Source organism: Spermophilus citellus (genome assembly GCF_964194105.1).
Source record: "Spermophilus citellus genome assembly, chromosome: 12".
Taxonomy (NCBI): Eukaryota; Metazoa; Chordata; class Mammalia; order Rodentia; family Sciuridae; genus Spermophilus; species Spermophilus citellus.
This window is the reverse complement of record NC_138198.1, coordinates 44046638-44065770: the sequence shown is the minus strand read 5'-3', so window position 1 is coordinate 44065770 and position 19133 is coordinate 44046638. Positions and strand designations below refer to the sequence as shown.

The window sequence follows — 19133 nt, the reverse complement described above, 5'->3', positions numbered from 1 at the left end:
TGGGATTACAGGCATGTGCCACCACACCTGGCCACTCAGCCAGTTTCAATATTAATCCCTTCAACATTTAACCATGTGATGTGGGTGAGTGGAATTTTGCACCCCACTTAGGTCCTGGCTAATTTCCTTCAGTACCTGATAAGAATCAACTCACTTCTTTACCTCTGACTGGATTCGACCTTTTTATCCTGTGTATATATGTTTTCCTGTCTGGCACTTAGTCACAATTCTGCAGTCATTTTACTGACAAGTAAGTGCCAGTACTTACTGGCAGTGGTAAGTGCTTGAATTAACTTTGGTAAGAGGGTACAGGAATACCATGGCAGGTGGAATCTATTAATTCCAATTTTCTTTGCCTAAAGCCAGCACTCGATCAGCTGGTTTTCACTTCTAACACCCACATCCTCAATGTGGCTGCACACATGAGAATCACCTGCGGAACCTTTCTATCACCTCAAGCCAGTGGAATGGGAGCCTCTGCTGGGCATTGCGGTGTGTGTGCAAAGAGCAGCAGGTGATTCTGAATCCACTGGAGGGTCCACACCACTGGGGTAACGTAGCCGCTAAGTGAAAGATTCAGGTGGTTTTTAAAAATCTCCTTTCCATGTTGTGGAAAGACTATTGGAAAATGCGTGGAGAACATGAGAACAACCCCAGGTTAGGAGTGTGGCTGAGGCTCAGCTGGGCCATTTTCCTGGGATACGGATATCTTTGGTGGAGGTGTCTTAGGGCATGGGTTGTACGACCTTGGTACTTGTCCTTCCCTTCTCTGCCTGTGGCCCCCAGCACGCGCAGGCACAAGCTTAGCTGTTGCTTTCTTTGACTCAGGTTCCTCCTGATGTACTCCACGGTTCTGTGCAGCTATTACAACTCAGCCCTGACCACGGCGGTGGTTGGTGCCATCAAGGTGAGTGGAGGGGCCTTTCGGTGAACAGCTGTGGGGGGTGGGGTGGGGGTGGGGAGCGGGGCTAAGTCCAAACCATACATGGAAGCTGAGCTTGGTTTTGCTGCTGTCGAGGGCTAGTGAGAAGGGCTCCTTGTGCCATTTGCATCTGGGTCTGGGTGACCCCACCTCACTCCCTCTGATCCCCTAATGCATCCAACAGAGGGAGGACTTGCTAATTTAGAAAGGAAAACAAATTATTAATTGTAAGTTGGGGGTGAGTGGGGAGGGGGCGACTGGGGCAGTGAAGGAGAAGGTGGAGGAACAAATACAAACCCCTGTGATCACCTGTGAGCTACAGTGTAGTTTTCTGGAAGGACTGGCTACTAAGAAGGGGACCCTGGGAAGGACGATTTTCAGCCAGGTCTGTGCTCAGTTGTAGTTGTGGATCAGTGTGTGTGTGTGTGTGTGTGTGTGTGTGTGTGTATGTGCGCACGCATTTGAACACACACAGGAATGAACAGGGCTGGAGTTTCTGAATTCCTTCTGCAGGTTCTTGGTTTTCTATTCACTCAACTTCCTGGAGTGAGGGGCAGTAGACCTGTCTGTCAGCTGCCCAAGGCCTCCTACATACAGTGGACAGAGTGCTGCTTGGAATTTATTAGATGCCTCTACTCTGTTCAATTTTAGGTTCAATATGACTAAAATTCATCACTCAAAAGATGGGATCTGGCAAGCTGATTACAATTCAACTCTTCAGACAGGGGCAGAGAATAATGCAGTTTTCTGTTATTATATCATATTTTACTTCCTTTCTTTTTTTGTATTTTTTTAGTTGTAGGTGGACACAATACCTTTATTTTATTTTATTTTATGTGGTGCTGAGAATCGAACCCAGTGCCTCACGTGTGCCAGGCAGGTGCTCTATTTCTTTATAAAACCACCTGTGATGCTTTTTAATTCACTTATTGGATATTCATGAAAAATTACTCTCTTCAAAACTCTATGAAAAGTAGACTGCCTAGCTTCAGATTTTTCCTGTTCTATGTATCCCCCCCACCCCATCCTTCACATGGAATGACAGATTCTCTCTCCTCTTGCAGAACGTGTCTGTCGCCTACATTGGAATGTTAGTTGGTGGAGACTACATTTTCTCCCTATTAAACTTTATAGGGTTAAATATTTGGTGAGTGATATTTTCAAATGAACTTATTTCAATAAAATCACATTTTTAAAGATTGACATGTAATAAGCAAAAGAGCCAAGAGAGATGTTACATTTTAAGCCAGCAAGTATTACAACATTACAGTTTCTAGACTAGTTTTACTTGAATCATTCAGGATGCAGATGCAGACTGGGGGCAGGGGGAGGGCATTCCTAGCAGGGCAGCGAGACCAGAAGTTTCCTGCGGGGGACGTCCACTCGTGGTCAAAGAGCACCCACAGGAACATCTGTAAAATGCAAAGACGGCTACCTCAACGCACTGCGCCTTGAGCCCTGGGGCTCTGCACAGAACCTGAGCCGCTGGCAGCGGGGCTCTTCAGACCGGCCAGTGAGACTTGTGCAGGGACACAGCGCTCCCCTTCCCTGCCCTGGGCTCTTGGAGGGCGGGAGGGCGACACTCAGTGGTGACTTTCCTGACCAGCACCTTTGCCTTAATTTCAAGGGTCAGTGAGACCTTTTTTTTCCCTCTTAGTTTAAGCAAATCTACTTTAATAAAACTACCCAGTGAACTGCCAGGAAAATCGTTAGCTTTGATTGAAGCTATGCTGGGGTCCTTTCCATCTTATCAAAATAAAATAAAAAGCCATTTCTATGTATGTGTCCTGCTGTGATGTTATTGTAGACAGAAAACGGTCGCTTTCTCACCACGTAGAAGACTCTATCTTGAAAGGGACAATGGGGGCCTCCTTTTAGGATGCACATTTGGGAAAATGACAGAGTAACTCAGTGGAGAAACAGCCTCAGGGTCTGACCCGTCAGTATGGAAGTGCTTTTCTGCCTGCTTCTTCACATCCCCCTCCAGGTTTGTTCAAGGGACTTTGAAATTCGGACTAGGTAGGCTTTAAGCAAAGGGGTCTCTCCTCCCAGGCTCCCTACCACCCAGACGGCTGGAGTATGGGAAGGCACCTGAATGGATAATGTCACCTTTACCCTCTCCATCAGGAAACGGGCTGTCCCCATCGTAGTGATGCAGGTGTGGGGACAGGAGACTTTCTCCCTCCCTCTCTAAAGGTTTATGTTGTTGCCTCAAATGATCCGGAAATAGAGCAACAGGAGAAAGGCATGCACACTTACTAATGCTCATGTGTGTGGCAGCCCCACAGGGCATGGACCTCAAGGGCCAGGTGGTTCAAGTTCAGTCCCCCCCTCACGGGGAGAGGGAAGTGGAGTGTAGCAGTTGGAGGGTAGTAGACTCTTAGGGGAGGTGATCCAGGCAGTCCACTTCTGGGCATTTGGCCATGAAAGCATAATCCTTGAAAGCAAGGTCTCGATGAGGTGTCCCTACAGCCGGGCTCACAGCAGTATTACAAGAGCCAAAACATGGAAGCAAACCAAGTGTCCATCAACAGGCGAATGGCTGTGCAGAACGCAGTCTGCAGGTACGGTCCATTCCATCTTGAAGAGGAAGGGAATTCTGACAGGTGCTCCCCCATGGATGAACCTCGAGGATATTTCGCTAAGTGAGATAAGCCGTCTAAAGCAGTCAAATTCCCAGAGACACACTGTAGGACGCAGGTTGCCAGAGCAGAGGGAAGGGAAGTGGGGAGTTGTTTGACAGGTGTAGAGTTTCCCTTGTGCAAAATGAAGAAGTTCTGGAAATTGGTGGCACAGCAACATAAATGTAACTAATACTAGTTAATTTTTTGGGGGGGGAGGAGAAACTGACACTGAGCTGCTTTCCCTCATGTCTACACCACTTTGTTACTTATTTACCTTTTTAAAAATATTTTTAGTTGTAGTTGGACACAATAACTTTATTTATTTATTTTTATGTGGTGCTGAGGATCGAACCCAGGCCTCGCGTGTTCTAGGTGAGTGCTCTACCACTGACCACAACCCCAGCTATTTATTCATTTTTAATGTGGTGCTGGGGATCGAACCCAGGGCCCCATAGGTGGGAGGCGAGTACTCTCCCACATTGCTGCAGCCCTGGACTGACCCCTCTACTCTCACCCATGAGGCTCTGATTTCTTCACATCCTTGATAATGAGGTATTTTCTATTTTATGTTTCATCTTGTTGGGTTTTGGTTATGATGATCCTAAGAGGAAAGATGCCTGTTTTTGATTTGCAATTCCCTGATTCACCAGTGATGTGGAACTTTTTTTTTTCCACATGTTTTCTGGCCACTGTGATCTTAAGAGAAATGTCGGTTCAAGTCCTGTGCTCACTTCTTAATCATGCTGTTTGGTTGCTGTTGAGTTGTAGGAGTTCTTTATTCTTTCTGTTTACTTTTTTTTTTATTGGTTGTTCAAAACATTACATAGTTCTTGATATATCATATTTCACAGTTTGATTCAAGTGGGTTATGAACTCCCATTTTTATAAAAGGTGTTTAGAGCATGACTTTGGGGCTTCCCAACTGTTGACATTACTGCCTTTTGTTTCATCAACAGAGACCAAAAGTGCTGAGAAAAAACAAAGAAACGTTAACTTTTGCCTTATTGCATGTGTGTGTGTGTGTGTGTGTGTGTGTGTGTGTGTGTGTGTATTTTACCTCTAATTTCTTTTAAAATATTTTTTAGTTTTCGGTGGACACAATATCTTTATTTTACATTTATGTGGTGCTGAGGATAGAACCCAGTGCCTCATGCATGCCAGGTGAGCACTCTACCACTGAGCCACAATCCCAGCTCTCTAATTTTTATTCTTGGAATTTTTTTCATATTTTTTTACCGGTGCATTGCGCTAGTTCATTGTGGTGGGATTTGCTGTGACACTTTCATACCTGCTCCCATACAGCAACATGACTTGGCCATGTCACTTCCCAGTCTTTCCCCTTGGAAGGAGATGGTCTAGTTTGACTTTGCTGCCTCCTTCCACATGTGGCCAGTAGGGGGCACCCTAAGAGCAGCACAGCAGCTCCGCAGCTGGGTTGAAATCGAGATTTTTTTTTCCCTATATCTTAAAGAACCAGGTTTCCAAGAGGTGGGGTTGAAGGGAGCTTTTGAATTAAAGTTTGTTGGATGCTGAGAGGTGGTTCTAGAAGAGATCTGTGAGCCTCAGGAGGCTGAAGAAGAAATGTTGCCCGATGACCTAGGTCTCTGAAAAAAATTTTTTTTCTTTAAAGAGAGAGAGAGAGAGAGAGAGAGAAAGAGAGAATGATTTTTTTTTTTTTTTAATATTTAGGCGGACACAACATCTTTGTATGTGGTGCTGAGGATCGAACCCGGGCCCGCATGCACGCTGGGCAAGCGCACTACCGCTTGAGCCACATCCCCAGCCCCCAATTTTTTTCTTACTAAAAACATATAAACAACTCTTAGATGGGACAAAGAAAGTTAATTTCCTTGATATTTTGTGTACTTCTGGCTATTGTATTGATAATTACACCTTTTGTGGACTTGGACTTTTCTCTGCTGTTTTAATTTTTTTCTATGACTATATCTCAAGCTCAGGGCTCTGGAGCTTTTAGACAACCAAAGTCGCTGAAAAACAGAAGAGTCATTTTAAATATATTTTCAGTACCTTAAGGAAAATAGCAAAGGTAATTTTGTCAATAATTTCTAAGTCTTCAGTTGCTTATTTTGTTTTGAATTGTCATTTCTACTTTCACAGTCAGTTGTCTGGGCTCTGAGTCTTTGTCTCCTGTGGATGGACATGGGTATCTGCACATACATTCTTGGTGCTGGAACTTGACAAGGGTCAGAAACTTACCTGATTGTTAGCTGCTGCTTTGTGGTAGCTTTTAGTAACCAGGGTGCCCAGGAGCTCAGAATCTCTATCTAAGTTCTCCTTCTGTTGTCAGTTACTAAAGCACATAGAAAAGGAAAGCATACCTCTGTAGCATTCAGCCAGGAAGCCCTGAGACATTCCTGGAGGTGTTAAGGGTATGCTAGTCAGCTTTCCATTACTGTGACAAAACACCTGACATAAATAACTTACAAAGAGGAAGGGTTTATTTTGGCTCATGGTTTCATGGTTGCTTGATTCTGTTGCCTTCTTAGCTCTGTGGCTGGGCAGAACATCATGGAGGAAAGTAGAGAGTGGAGCAAAGCTGCTCACCTCATGGCAGCTGGTGAGCAAAGAGACAGGAAGGGGCTGGGGCCCAGTATCCTCCTCAAGGACACCCCTCCCAAGACCTAACTTCCTCCCCCTAGGCCCCACCTCCTAAAGGTTCCCCACCTCCCAAAGCACCACAGGCTGGTGACCAGGCTTTCAACCCTGGGCCTTTGGGCACACTTATCCAAACTATAGCAAAGGGTCAGGAAAGGTGTGCACTCTGGCCCTTGCCTCCACCCCAGTGAAAGTCTTGCCTCCCTTGAGGATTCTTCCACAGCAGCAGCACCATGAACTGGAGGCTCCCTGAGAACACAGACTCTGGGTGCACTCACCGAATTGGCATCTGCACCTGAGCCCAGGTGGTAGGAGGGTGCTCTGTCCCAAGCTGTTTGTCCAGACTGTACTTTAGCAGTAGAGGGTCTTAACTTGGGATTCCATGGGTGGAATTTAGTGGGGAAAGAACACATCTTGATTTTCTCTCCTTTAACCAAAATGTAGCATTTCTTCCCATTGGAATGTGGCAACGCCATAGTAGAATAGAAGTGCTTGTGACTTTATTACCAAATAGAATTCAAGACATTTTTATGTCAAGTTATAGTTTGATTTGTTTTTTAACAGACAAGCCATTTATACCCTCCTGGTAGTTATTAGACTCCCATTACTTTTTGTTATTCAACATGTTTATAAAGAAGCATATTTTTGCTTTTGGTGTGCACCTGTCACCCCAGTTACTTGAGAGGCTGAGACAAGGGGATCACAGATTTGAGACCAATGTGTCAACTTAGTAAGACCCTTTCTCAAAATAAAATTTGGGAAAGAAGGGAGCTTAGCTCAGTGGTCAAGCCCTTGCCTAGCATGCGTGAGGCCCTGGGTTTGATTCCCAGCACCACAAGAAGCAAAACTAACAACAACAAAAAACCCAGCATATTTTTAGTATAAAAACTTTAAGAAATATTGTGACAACTTTTGGAGGTAATTTATTTCCTTTATAATTCTGTATACTTTATTTAATGAATTTGAAAACATTATTCAAAGAAAGAAGCCATCAATGGGCTACCATTGTGGTTACTGGCTGCCTTAGATGGATAAAGAAAATTTCAGATTAACATGTTGGGTCAGGGGTTATGTGCCCCTGGGTTCAATCCTCAGTACCCCCCCCCAAAAAAAAAAGCCTAGGGAAAGGTAGAATGGCAGTGTGAAGAGATCTTTACAGTGAAATAAATAAATAAAGCTGGTGAAAACTAATTTTTTTAAACCTTCATTTTATTTATTTATAGAATTTCAATATTTATTTTTCAGTTTTCGGTGGACACAACATCTTTGTTTTTTGTATGTGGTGCTGAGGATCAAATCCGGGCTGCACGCATGCCAGGCGAGCGTGCTACCCTAAGTGGTGCTGAGGATTGAACCCAGGGCCTTGCACATACCAGGCGAGTGCTCTACCGCTGAGCCACAACCCCAGCCTGGTGACAACTATTTTAAAAGGCACTTAAAGTTTCTTGAAATTGTAAGGCCATAAGGCAAATGAAGAAACGTTGATTCAAGAACACCAAATAAAACTTGGTAAGAACAGTCTGAATCTATGGCATTGAGACTTGACCAGTTCCCTGTCTCTCCAAAGGTCCTGCAGCTCAGCCTGGGGCCTGTTCCACTCCAGGTGAGTGTGGCCAAGAGGACGGGGCTTATTCTGTTCTTGGCTTCCAGTCCAGGGTCACCTTATCTGAGTGGGAGGGTCAGGATGCCAGACTTTCTCATCTCCTCTAAATTTCTCATCTCCTTTACCAAGCCCTTACCCACATGGAGGAGCAGGTCAGAGTTTGCCCAGGGGAAGGAGCAGTCTGCACAGAACTTAATCTTGCTCCAGAATTGTCTGACCTTTGACCTCCATGTCTTGGACTATCATGACTAACAGCGTTTCTATTTACCTGGGGACTTGGGTCACCTTGAATGGTCTAGAAATGTGATTTTGGATGGAGGGTGGTCGTATCTGAGTCGGGGCTAACCACCAGCAATGTGGTGGGGTTCAGGTGATGTCTGGGGGTGCAGGATGCTGAGGACACCCATGTGGGCCTATATAGTGAAGTCCCCGAAGCACCCTGCACACGGAGGCTCAGGGGGTCCCCAGGCTGGTATTCTCTAGGTACATTGTCACGTGGTGCTGGCTTCCCATCTGGTCCTTACCCAGAGTCTGCCCTGAGCTTTTCTTCCCTTGGCTGACTTTAATCTGCGTCCTTTCTGTCAACTGTGTCCACAAATGCAGCAGCTCCCTGTGGGGTCTGTGAGTCTTCCTAGCAAAGGATCCAAACAGACTGGTTTGGAGAGCGGCTCAGACTCGCAGCTGGTATCAGAAGGGAGGGGGCTGCCTGGAGGGCTCCCCCGCCTCAGGTGTCTCAGTTCTCCACAATGCACATGAGAAGGGAGGAGTGGGGGACTTCAATTGAAACAGACATATAAAAACTCTTGAAAGCAACCACCTTCTCAATTAAGAGCAACAAGCTAAATCATAGGCCAACTAGTTTTCCGGGAAGAACCTGTAAAAGCTACAGCTGAGATGAAATCTTCAAAAGCTGGCCTCAGAAATGACCCCATCAGAACTTAACTGGACCCGATCAGGCCAGGGAGCCATTTGAGCCTCAGAGCACTGTCAAACACAACGGCACAGGTGCTGCCAACCGGAGCCCAAGAGGATGGGACAACTTCAAATGAAAATCAGGGACATTGACAATCCAAGCCCCGTGAAACCCAGACACCATGGGATGAACATGTGCCTCCAGAGGACTCACCTTCAGAGGGACGACACCAAAGGGGAGCGAGACTGCATCTGCGTAGCCCAAGACCCAGCTAGGACACAAACCAGAAGCGACAGAGGCGAGCCCCAGGGAGCAGGGAGGAGAACCCGTGTCCAGAGTTTCCATATTATCTAAGATGGCAATTTTTCAAAAAAAAAAATTACAAGACATTCAAAGAAACAGCGTGGGTCATAAAAGTGTGACATAAAAGCAGGCAACGGACCTAGTATTTGAGAAGGACCAGATATCATATTTAAAGACAAGACTTCAAAGTAGTCATTGTAAATAGGTTCAAAGGACCGAAGGACACAGGATTAAAGAAGTCAATGAAGTCTGAAGACCATGTCTCATCAAATAATTCAATCAAGAGGAAGTATTAAAAAGGAGGCAGAGGATATTCTGGAGTTGGCAAATGCAGAACCAAAATCAAACACTTATTAGAGAGGCTCGACCGTAGATGTTAACTCCCAGAAGAGGGGATCAGGGAACTCCAAGAGAAATCAGTAATCATTCAATCCCAAGAACCAAGAAAACGAAGAAAGATGAACAAAGAAAGCACAACCCGGAGAGGAAAAAAGAGAAACGGGCAGAATAAATTCCAAAGAAACATGAGCAGAAACTTCTCGGACTGGATGAAGACGTTCTCAGCTCAGAAGCAAGATGGCAGCTAGGATCCTCTGACAAGGGTTCCCCACAGACACACCAAGTTGGGCTTCTATTCATCCACCAAACACCTTCACAAGAGCCAAGGAAATCAGGCGAGAGACCAAAGTGCCTGCCCATTTTTTTTTCTTTTCTATTACAAAACAAAATGACACATTGAAGAATGCAGGAAGGAAAGAAGTGCCCATGTCATCCCTTCCCAAATTCTCAACAGACCAGAATGGAGGCGCTCCCTCTCCGTTGGTGGGGACATACAGAATGAAGTCCAGGCCTCAGGGTTGAAACCTCGTTCCAGGCCCAGGATGATGAAACCCAGGGCTGGGCAAAGCCCACACCCCTTACCTCCAGGCCAATCAATACCTGTGGACCGAGTCACTGGAACTCGGCTGGGCCAGGTGCTGACGATAGCAGAGTGGGGAGCCAGACTCCACCCACTGGGCGGCATGAGAGTTAGCATAGGGTTTTGTCTTGGAGTTCAATGCCAGACCCACTGCAGTGAGACCCAGCAACCAGGAGAAGCTGAAGGCCCCCTACACAGGCCAGAGCCCACTGATGGAGCCTAGAGCCCATCCAGCATCAGGTAGAGATTGTGCATCAGTGAGACAGACTCTAGTTTGGGCCCACATCAGTGCCAATCTTGGAGTGGGCCTGAGGCACACCCGTCCTGCTCCTGGAACTGTGCAGGCCCCTGCAGCTCTGAGACTCAGGCATAACCCCGCTTATGATCATCAGCCAAGGGACTATCTCCACCCCACCCTGCCCACCTTGGCCTTGGGCAGTACAGCCGCTGCCAGGCCAGTGCATACAGACAGGGTTCTAGAACTGCTGCGTGCCAGAGAGAGACCTGCACTCCAGTGGGATGGCCTCACCTGGGCCTGCATCACTGCCCGCTGAAGGCCCTGGCGTACCCCAAGACCATGCAAGTCCCTGCAGCTGTGAACATTCAGCACGGCCAACTTAGTGTCAGCCTTGGTGGCCCAGGGTCTGCCTTCACCAGCACTGACCTTAGGCAACACAGTGTGGCATAAGGCCTTATTTGCTGGGGTAGGAAGGAATAGTAAGCAAAAGACTTGGTTCTGGAACCTAAATCTGGGTTGGTGACACCCAATACTGGGCAGGCCCCAGAGCCCCCTCTCTAGACCTGGCTGCAGAGGAGTCTCTGGGACAGCTCCAGTGCCAGATGAAGCCCGTTCTATTGGGCTTCTAGTCTAGCTAGTGCCATGTGTGGCTGGTTGTAGCAGCTTGGGCTGTGAGTCCACTTCCGTGATGGGCAGTCCACAAAAGCCCTTGTCCCCAAGGGGTGGAGCAGTGGCCCTGGTGGGCTGGAGCATGCCCTGGTCATGTGGAGTCCACCAGGCTGGCATGGGCCTGAGGCACATTGTGGCAGCCCAGCCTGGGCCCGATGTGAACACTCTCCACACAGTGCCTTCACTCTGAACCTCTGAGCATCCACCATCTGCCAGTCTGAACCCCTGGGAAGCTGGGATTGCAGGTGAGCATGAGAAAATGGAAACAGGGCAGACCCGAATGGAAGTTCAGACTCAAGCGTTGACCAATTGCATTAGTGCTTTTCCAAATCCCGATTAGCATAAATCTCAACTAATAGCGTTGACCCAAGTACTGTATGAACCCCTAGACTAGCACACTCAAACGGCAACACCTCTTGGGTCCCCTCTTGCCCTGTGGAAGTACTGTTTCTATTCACACTTGAATAAATCCTACTCCTACACTCACTCATCCTCATCTGTCTATTTCCATTTTCGTATTCACGAAACAAGAACCTGGGAGGAAATTGGTGGTGAGCTTCTGGAGTCTGCTGCAGGCCTGTGGGGCACAGCCTGCCATTAGGAGCTGCATCCTGCCACTCAACGGTTTGCCAGCTGCGACCCTCAGAGCTGACACCGGCTGCATCCCCTGCCTTGGTTAGCTGCTCACACTACAGTAGGCTTCATACAGAGCCCAGCTCATACAGAGCCCACCCACCAGCAGAAGTAGAGTCTAGTTTCATCTCAGACTCTGGTTTCATTACCTCAGTGTTGTGCTGGTCTTGGTGGGCCGTGGGTTCAGGGTAAGATTCAGCTTGGTGGCATTGGTGGACGTGTGACACAGGAGCCCCGGGATGTTCCATCTATGGTCACTGACCCTAGACAAATTAGTAAAATTAGAAATGAAAAAGGAGATATCTTCAGAGACATCTCTGAAACCCAGAGGGTCATTGGGGACTACTTTAAAATATTTCAATAACTTGGAAAATTTAAGAGAAATGGGTAATTTGTAGATACATACAATCAACCAAAATCGAATCAAGAGGATATAGAGAATGGACTGGTAATAAGCAATGAGATGGGAGCAGTAATAACAACAAAGAAAAGGACCAGATGGATTCCAAGCCAAATTCTATCAGACTTTAAGAGAGGAACTAATTCCAAAGCTTACCAAATTATTCCACAGAATAGAAAGTGAGGGAACATTGCTCAGATCATTCTATGAAGCCAGCATCTTGAATATCAAAACCAGATAAAGACTCATTAAGGAAATAAAATTACAGGCCAATATCTCTAATGAACATAAATGCGGAAATCCCTAATAAAATATCATCAATTCTTACCCAAAAACACATTAAGAAGATTGTACATCATGATCAAATTGGTTTCATTCCAGGAATTCAAGGATGGTTCAACATATGCAAATCAATAAACCTGATTCATCACATAAGAAGAATTAAAGACAGAATTATCATCGTCTCAATAGATGCAGAAAGAACCCTCTGAAAAATTCAACACCATTTCATCTTAAAAACACTGAAGAGATTAGGGATAGAAAGAGCGTATCTAAACTTCATTAAGGTTCTGTATGACAAAACCAAGGCCAACATCATAGTGAAAGCATTTGCTTTAAAATTAGGAACAAGACAAGATTTTACACTCACTGTGCCTCTTCAATACACTACTTGAAATTTTAGCCAGACCAATTAGGCAAGAGAAGGAAATAAAAGGGATACAAAGAGTCACGTCATCTCTATTTTCAGATGTTATGATCTCATACTTGAAAGATTTTTAAAAAACACAAAAAATTCAATCAGAAGATGTCTAGAACTAACTTAGCAGCAAATCTAGTGAAGTCACAGAATACAAAAATCAATGGCTGTCCTGTACAGCAATAATAAATCTGCTGAAAAAGAAATCAGGAAAACATGGGAGAAGCTCTTTGCTAGCTAGTCCCCTGACAGAGGTTTTACATCTAGAATATATAAAGAACACAAAAAGCCTAATACCCCAAACCAAATAACCCAATTCATAAATGGGCAAGTGAACTAGATAGACATTTCGCAAAAGAAGAAATACAAATGGCCAACAAATGTATGAAAAAATGTTCAACATCTTTAGTAATCAGGGAAATGCAAATCAAAAGTATGGTGAGATTTGATCTCACCCCAGTCAGAATAGCAGTCATTAAAAATACAAAAAAAAAAAAATACTAAATGCTGGTGAGGATGTGAGGAAAGAAGAAACGTGCTTACACTGTTGGCAGAATTGTAAATTAGTAGAATCACCACCGAGTACAGACTTCTCAAAAGACTAGCAAGGTAACTATCATATGAGCCTGCTGTACCACTTCTTACATTTATCCAAAAGAATTAAAGTCAGCATACTATAGCAATACATGCATTCCGCGTCTACAACAGCACGGTTTGCAGTAGCAAAATTATGATTACTATTATTCTTTAGTACTGAAATGGTAAGCAAAAGACTTTGTTCTGGAACCTCAAACTGGGTTGGTGACACCTACTGAGGGGCAGACACCTTCTTCAGGGATTTCACAGTGCAGCTGGCTAGGGTGGTTCTAATTCAGGGAGTCGCCTCTGGTTCCAGGGGTGGTCTGCAGCCTCCTGACCAAGTTATTCCTTGGTGAGCATGAACAGCAGTGGGTGGGGAGCAGGTGGGAACAGACCTCTGCAAGTAACCATGACATCGTCTCCCTCAGCCTGCAATCCTTAGTTAATGAGCATTTTCAACATGAATAAGAATTAATCACCCTGAAAGAAGAGAGAGGGGAAGGTGAGCTGCCCTTGCTACATAAAGTCTTGTTACTAATTGGCTTCTTACCGAGTCTATCATAGAAGACACTGATTTTTTTAAAAAAAATTTGTAGTTGTAGATGGACAGCATGCCTTTATTTTATTTGTTTATTTTTAAGTGGTGCTGAGGATCGAACCCGGTGCCTCACATGTGCTAGGCAAGAGCTCTGCCACTGAGCTGCAGCCGCAGCCCCTGATTTCTTTTGAAAATGGTTTAAAACACATTTTTACTCATTTACATTTTGGGTACCAGGGATTGAGCCCAGGGGTGCTTTAACCACTGAGCCACATCCTTAGCCCTTTTCATTTTATTTTTTTATTTATTTGGAGACAGGAAGTTGCTAAGTTGCTGAGGCTGGCTTTGAACTTGTGATTCTCCTGCCTCAGCCTCCTGAGCTGCTGGGATTGCAGCTGTGTACCCCCATGCTGGCTAATTTTTTTTTTTAAAGTGGTGCTTGGAATTGAACCCAGTGCCTTACACATGCCAGGCAAGCACTCTACCACTTAGCCACATTCCCAATAAAACTGTGATTCTTAAAGTGGAATTTATGTCTGTGAACCATATCTAAAAAAAAATCTAAATTGAGTAGAAGAGGACCTGGTAAATAGGGAGTGTTCAAGACATAATTGTTGACTACAGATCTGAACGAACCATATAATCCAGGAGCAAGCTGAACGATGGTCTCATTTGCTTTTCTCCAATCCATTTTCCCTAATGTACTTCCATAAAATGTAAATGAAGCTGAAGTTCTCTCTTCCAGGTAAATTAAACAAAAATTAAACTTGGAATGTTCACAAGAGTCTGTTCAGCTGGGTGTGGGTCTCTGTTCTCTCCCTCCCTGTCCCTCCACATTCTCACCTCTGGTGTAAGAAAGCATGGAGTTGAGCAAGGTAGGGTTTGGTTGGCTTATAGGTTGTTTCCTGGAAGAGTGCATATCCAGGACAATTGGGAACTTGAGGTGACAGGTAAAACCAGGCATGGTGAGCTGAAAGGAGGCCTTGGAAGGTAATAGGAAGGAGCAACAAAGAAGTTCCATCATCCTTTGGTATCCACAGGGCAAGTGAACTAAATAGACATTTCACAAAAGAAGAAATACAAATGGCCAACAAATGTATGAAAAAATGTTCAACATCTTTAGTAATCAGGGATTCATTCTAGGACCCCGGGGGACACCCAAATCCAAGGAGACACATGTCCTTTTATAAAAAGGCATAGCATCTGCATATAACTGGTGCACAGCCTCCTGTATACCACCTCAAATCATCTCTAGAGTACTTACAATATCTGATCCCGTATAAATGGTATGTAAGTAGTTGTTATATTGTTTAGAAATAATGACAGGAAAAAAAATCTGCACATGTTCAGTTCAGGTGCCATTTTGGGGAATGTTTTGATTCGTGGTTGATTGGCTCTGTGAATGCAGGATCCCCAGTAGAGAGAGACACCTATATTTACCCCACCTCTTGCATTCCCAGGGTTTTCTTGATCAGCTGCTAAAGAGGAGGCCCTTTGGGATAGCAGACTCTTTCTGCCATTAGAAAGGATCCTCCCAGGTTTCCTTAATAATGATCACATTTGCAGGGTAACACTGTCAGTGATAACTACCATTTCTTTACTCCCTGTGGTAGGAAACACAGAATTGTGGGAGTTGATGCCTCCATTCTCTTCTCCTGCTGGTTTCTGGCTCTTCTTCTTTCCAGGGCTTCCCACATGCTGGGCAGGTGCCTGCCCTGTGCTACTCCTCAGCCCAGTCTTCCAACTCTTTCCACCCAAGTATCCCTTAGGTGTTGCTCCCATTGTTGAAGGCTTTGAAAAATTAAAGAACAACAAAATTAGACTCATAAGCATTACAAAGTATTATTATGTGGCCAGTATTCTTGTTCTCAGGAACTCGCCAGCAGTTCAGGACTTTAGTTTGGGACGGTTCCTTTAGATTTGAGTTTTTCATGCGTTCCTGACTCAGTGCAGGGCATTGGCTTTGAGAGTGGGAGGTGGATGAGGTTACCATGGTTACAGGTGGAGGAGGCGGCCCAGAGCTTGTGCATTTAGTCTAGAAAACAGACCGCGGGATTGGTGACAACTGGACCACTGGACTCTCCCAGCCGTGACATTGTTCTCCTGTTGGGACAATGTAGGGAGGCCGTGGCTGTGTGATGGTGGCTTCTGGAATCCTGTGACCTGGGTTCACATCCTGCCTCTGCCAATTTAAAAAAGCCATTGTAATGAGGTATTATTTAAATAAATTGCCAATTCTAAGTGTACGATTTAATGATTTTTGGGGGTGTATGTGTGTAAATTCATAGAGTTGGGCAACCTTCACCACAACCCAATTTTAGGACATTGCCACCGTGGCCCAAAGACCTCTCCCACCCACGTGCAGTCAGTTCTCATCCCCAGAGCCAGCCCTGGGCAACCGCTAACCTGCTTTGTATAAAGACACTTCGGTTTACTGTGCCGCCACAGAAGCGTGAAGGCAAACATGGGTTTCATTGTATCCTTATGAGTACTAAGAACAACTTCAGTTTTATTTACTCCTTTGTGTGTCTGTAGTATTTTATTCATCCAGTTGACATTTCTAATAACACAGGAGGTCCCATATTCCACTCATTTGCACACTAATTGGCTTTTCGCTTTCTTTTACTTCCAGATGTCCTTTGATCTTAGAGTTGGTGCATTGTGTCTTGAATCTGGCCCCTGCTTGGGGCCCATATCTGCCTAGGTTTACCTGACTTATTATGTGTGTATCTATACCTGCCTCCGTTCCTCCCAACCTTTGATGGAGAGAAGCTCCTTGGGGAACCTGGTTGTGTGAGTCAGCTGTCCATCACTATAGCAAAGGCCTGACATAATCAACTTGCAAAGAAAAAAGGTTTATTTTGGCTCCCAGTTTTGGAGGTCTCAGTCCATGATTGGTTGGCGTGCTGCTTTGGGCCTGGTGGGAATGTGATGGAGCAAAACCATTCATATCATCACCAGATGTCAAAGAGAGAAAAGAGGCTGGGGTCCCCAATCCCACTGACCCAGGTGCCTCCCACTAGGACACATTTCTTTTTTATTTATTTATTTTTTTGTGGTGTTGGGGTGAAACCCAGGGCCTTCTGCATGGTAGGCCAGAGCTCTACCACTGAGCTACCACCCATGCCCAGGCTTCGCTTCTTAAAATTTCCACCACCTCCCAATAGTGCCCACCTGGAAATCAAGCCTCCAACAGCGTGCCTTTGGGGGCACTCAGCACCCACGCCATGGCCTTGGAGATGGATTTCTGCTCATGGTTTCCCTCAGCCTCCGTTCTTCCCCATCACCACCAAACACGTGGTTTGGGAGTTTGTCGCTTTCTAGGCCAGACTTGTCATTTTAATAGAAGCAATTTTAATACAGACTGAGAAATGACACATTAAAACTTAGATTTTTGGTGTCACCTAAAAGAAAAAAGAATCACGATTTATCACATGGTCTAGAATTTCCACAGGACTGAGGCCGGCTGGGGCGGAGATGCAACGATGGCCTCCTTTGGGTCCCCCTGTGCTCTGCTCTCCGCGTCCCCGATGCCCAGGCTCAGAGTCACTCTCCACCATCCAGTGTGCTTCTTATAGTAGAGTCAGGAAGGAAATAAAAGCTGATCAAGAGAGCTAAGGAGAGCGGAAGAGAATGCGTGTGACTGTGGAGGTGACAATTGTACCTACTGTGTGTCCGTACTGAAGGGGCTCCACGTAGGTCTGTTTCATGGATCCGTGTTGCGCCTGCCGACCTTGACTGCAGGTCAGGAGGTTGCCATCCTTTCCGGAAGGCCATGGAGAGTGGCCAGGTGCATGCCAAGGAGAGATTTTTAACTACGTTTTATTGAACTCCCACGATGAAAGTTTGACATGGGGTTGATGTTCATCCAGCTGCATTTCTTGAGTAGGGAAGAAAACAGCTGTTGCCGTGTCTGGAAGAATCACGTGCATCCCCAGTGAAGGTGTAATTTTAATTTTATTGATCAAGGTCCTCTTGCGCCAGCTCGGGTTGCTGTAACAAAACACCATAGGTTGGGTGGCTGGAATGACACATATTTTTTTCTCTCGTAGTTCTGGAGCTGGAAAGTCCAAGATCCAGGTGCTGGCCCATTTGGTTCCTCATGCGGGTCCTCTTTCTGGCTTGAAGATGGCCATCTTCTTGCTCTGTCTTCATGTGGTAGAGGGAGGAAGGAAGGAGGAGCTCGAGAGAGGGAGAAGGAGGGAGAGGGCAGGGGAGAGGAGAGATCGTGTGTGTCTTCTCTCAAGGGCACTAACCCATCATGAGGGGCCCAACCTCAGGACCTAATTGCCTCCTGAGGGCTCCATCTCCAAATGCCAACACATTGAGGGTGAGAGCTTCAACATAACAAATTTAGGGGGAGCAAGGACACAGTTCCATCCATAGTATCTTGTGCGCAGTGAAGTACAAACTTATCTAAAAGCTTGCTTGTGATTTGTCTGTTATATGGGACTGGATATGTTTTTTGGTGTTGACAAGTGAAGAAGGGCAAGTCTTGGTGTGCGACCAAGCGTACAAGTGAGTTGCTCCTTCCGACCCTGGTAATAGGGAAGTCTAAGCTACCCACCCCCCACACCAAATTGCTGCAGGATAAAATTTACTTAAAACCCAGATATAATTTAATGTAGAAATAGGTACAGTGAGATGAGTTTTGAGAAGGGTATACCCCATGAATGCAAAGTTACCAAGTGCAGAGCATCTCCATCCACATGGAAAACATCCTCAAGACTCTCCAATCTCTGCACCTCTATCAGGCAACCAGTGTTCTGATTTGTTTTGCTGAAGATCAGATTTGCCTGCACGTGTTCGTAGTGGGTACATGTGGTAGGCAACTTCTAAAACAGCGCTCAATGATCCTGCTTCCTCACTTTCTAACCCTAACCCCAACCCTATGGGTGTGGGCTGGACCTAGAAATTTGCTTCTAAGGCATAGAATACAGCACAAGGGAAGAGATGACCCTTCCAAGATTAGGTTAATGTGAGGGGGGAGCGTTTGTCTTTCCCCTCTATTTCTCTCACTCTTCTCATCTGTCTGTTGGGATGAAGGTGACCGCCATTTTGTGAGCTACTCTATGAAGAGGCCTACATTGCTCAGAATACCTGGGGAGGAATTTGCTCCAAGCCAGAAACATCTCAGAGAGCTTTGAGGAGCTCTTGCCCCTATTGAACTTTAAGAGACCTCGGCCCTGGCTCCACCTTTACCATCGCCTGTGGAAGACTTGGGGCCAGAGACCACCTGGTCTGTGGGTTGGGTTTCTGGGTTGCTAACCCACAGAAGCCATGAGATAATAAATGGCTTTCTCTTAAGCCATTACGTTTGGGGTTGATTTGTTATACAACCTAGATAATGAAAGCAGTACTTTTCTGTGTTTGGCTTTGTTGGGGATCCGAAAACAAGACCCCTAAACATGGCGCTTTGGTGTGCCAATTCCTCCCAATAGGGAATTTAGAAAAGTAGCAGTTACAGGGAGAGGCTTTC

The 19133-nt window shown here is 45.6% G+C and overlaps 1 protein-coding gene across 1 annotated transcript in view; it reads left to right on the top strand.

Moving 5' to 3' along the window:
• Nucleotides 1-18718, top strand: part of LOC308631625 (nucleotide sugar transporter SLC35D2-like) — a gene marked incomplete at both ends in the record, with an annotated part of 64613 nt that extends 45895 nt beyond the window's left edge. The window contains 4 exons of the mRNA XM_081263004.1: nucleotides 829-907; nucleotides 1987-2069; nucleotides 17707-17812; nucleotides 18701-18718. Of these exons, the coding sequence (XP_081119130.1) occupies nucleotides 829-907; nucleotides 1987-2069; nucleotides 17707-17812; nucleotides 18701-18718 (286 nt within the window). The remainder of the gene's footprint in view (nucleotides 1-828; nucleotides 908-1986; nucleotides 2070-17706; nucleotides 17813-18700) is intronic.
• Nucleotides 18719-19133: the final 415 nt, after the last annotated feature.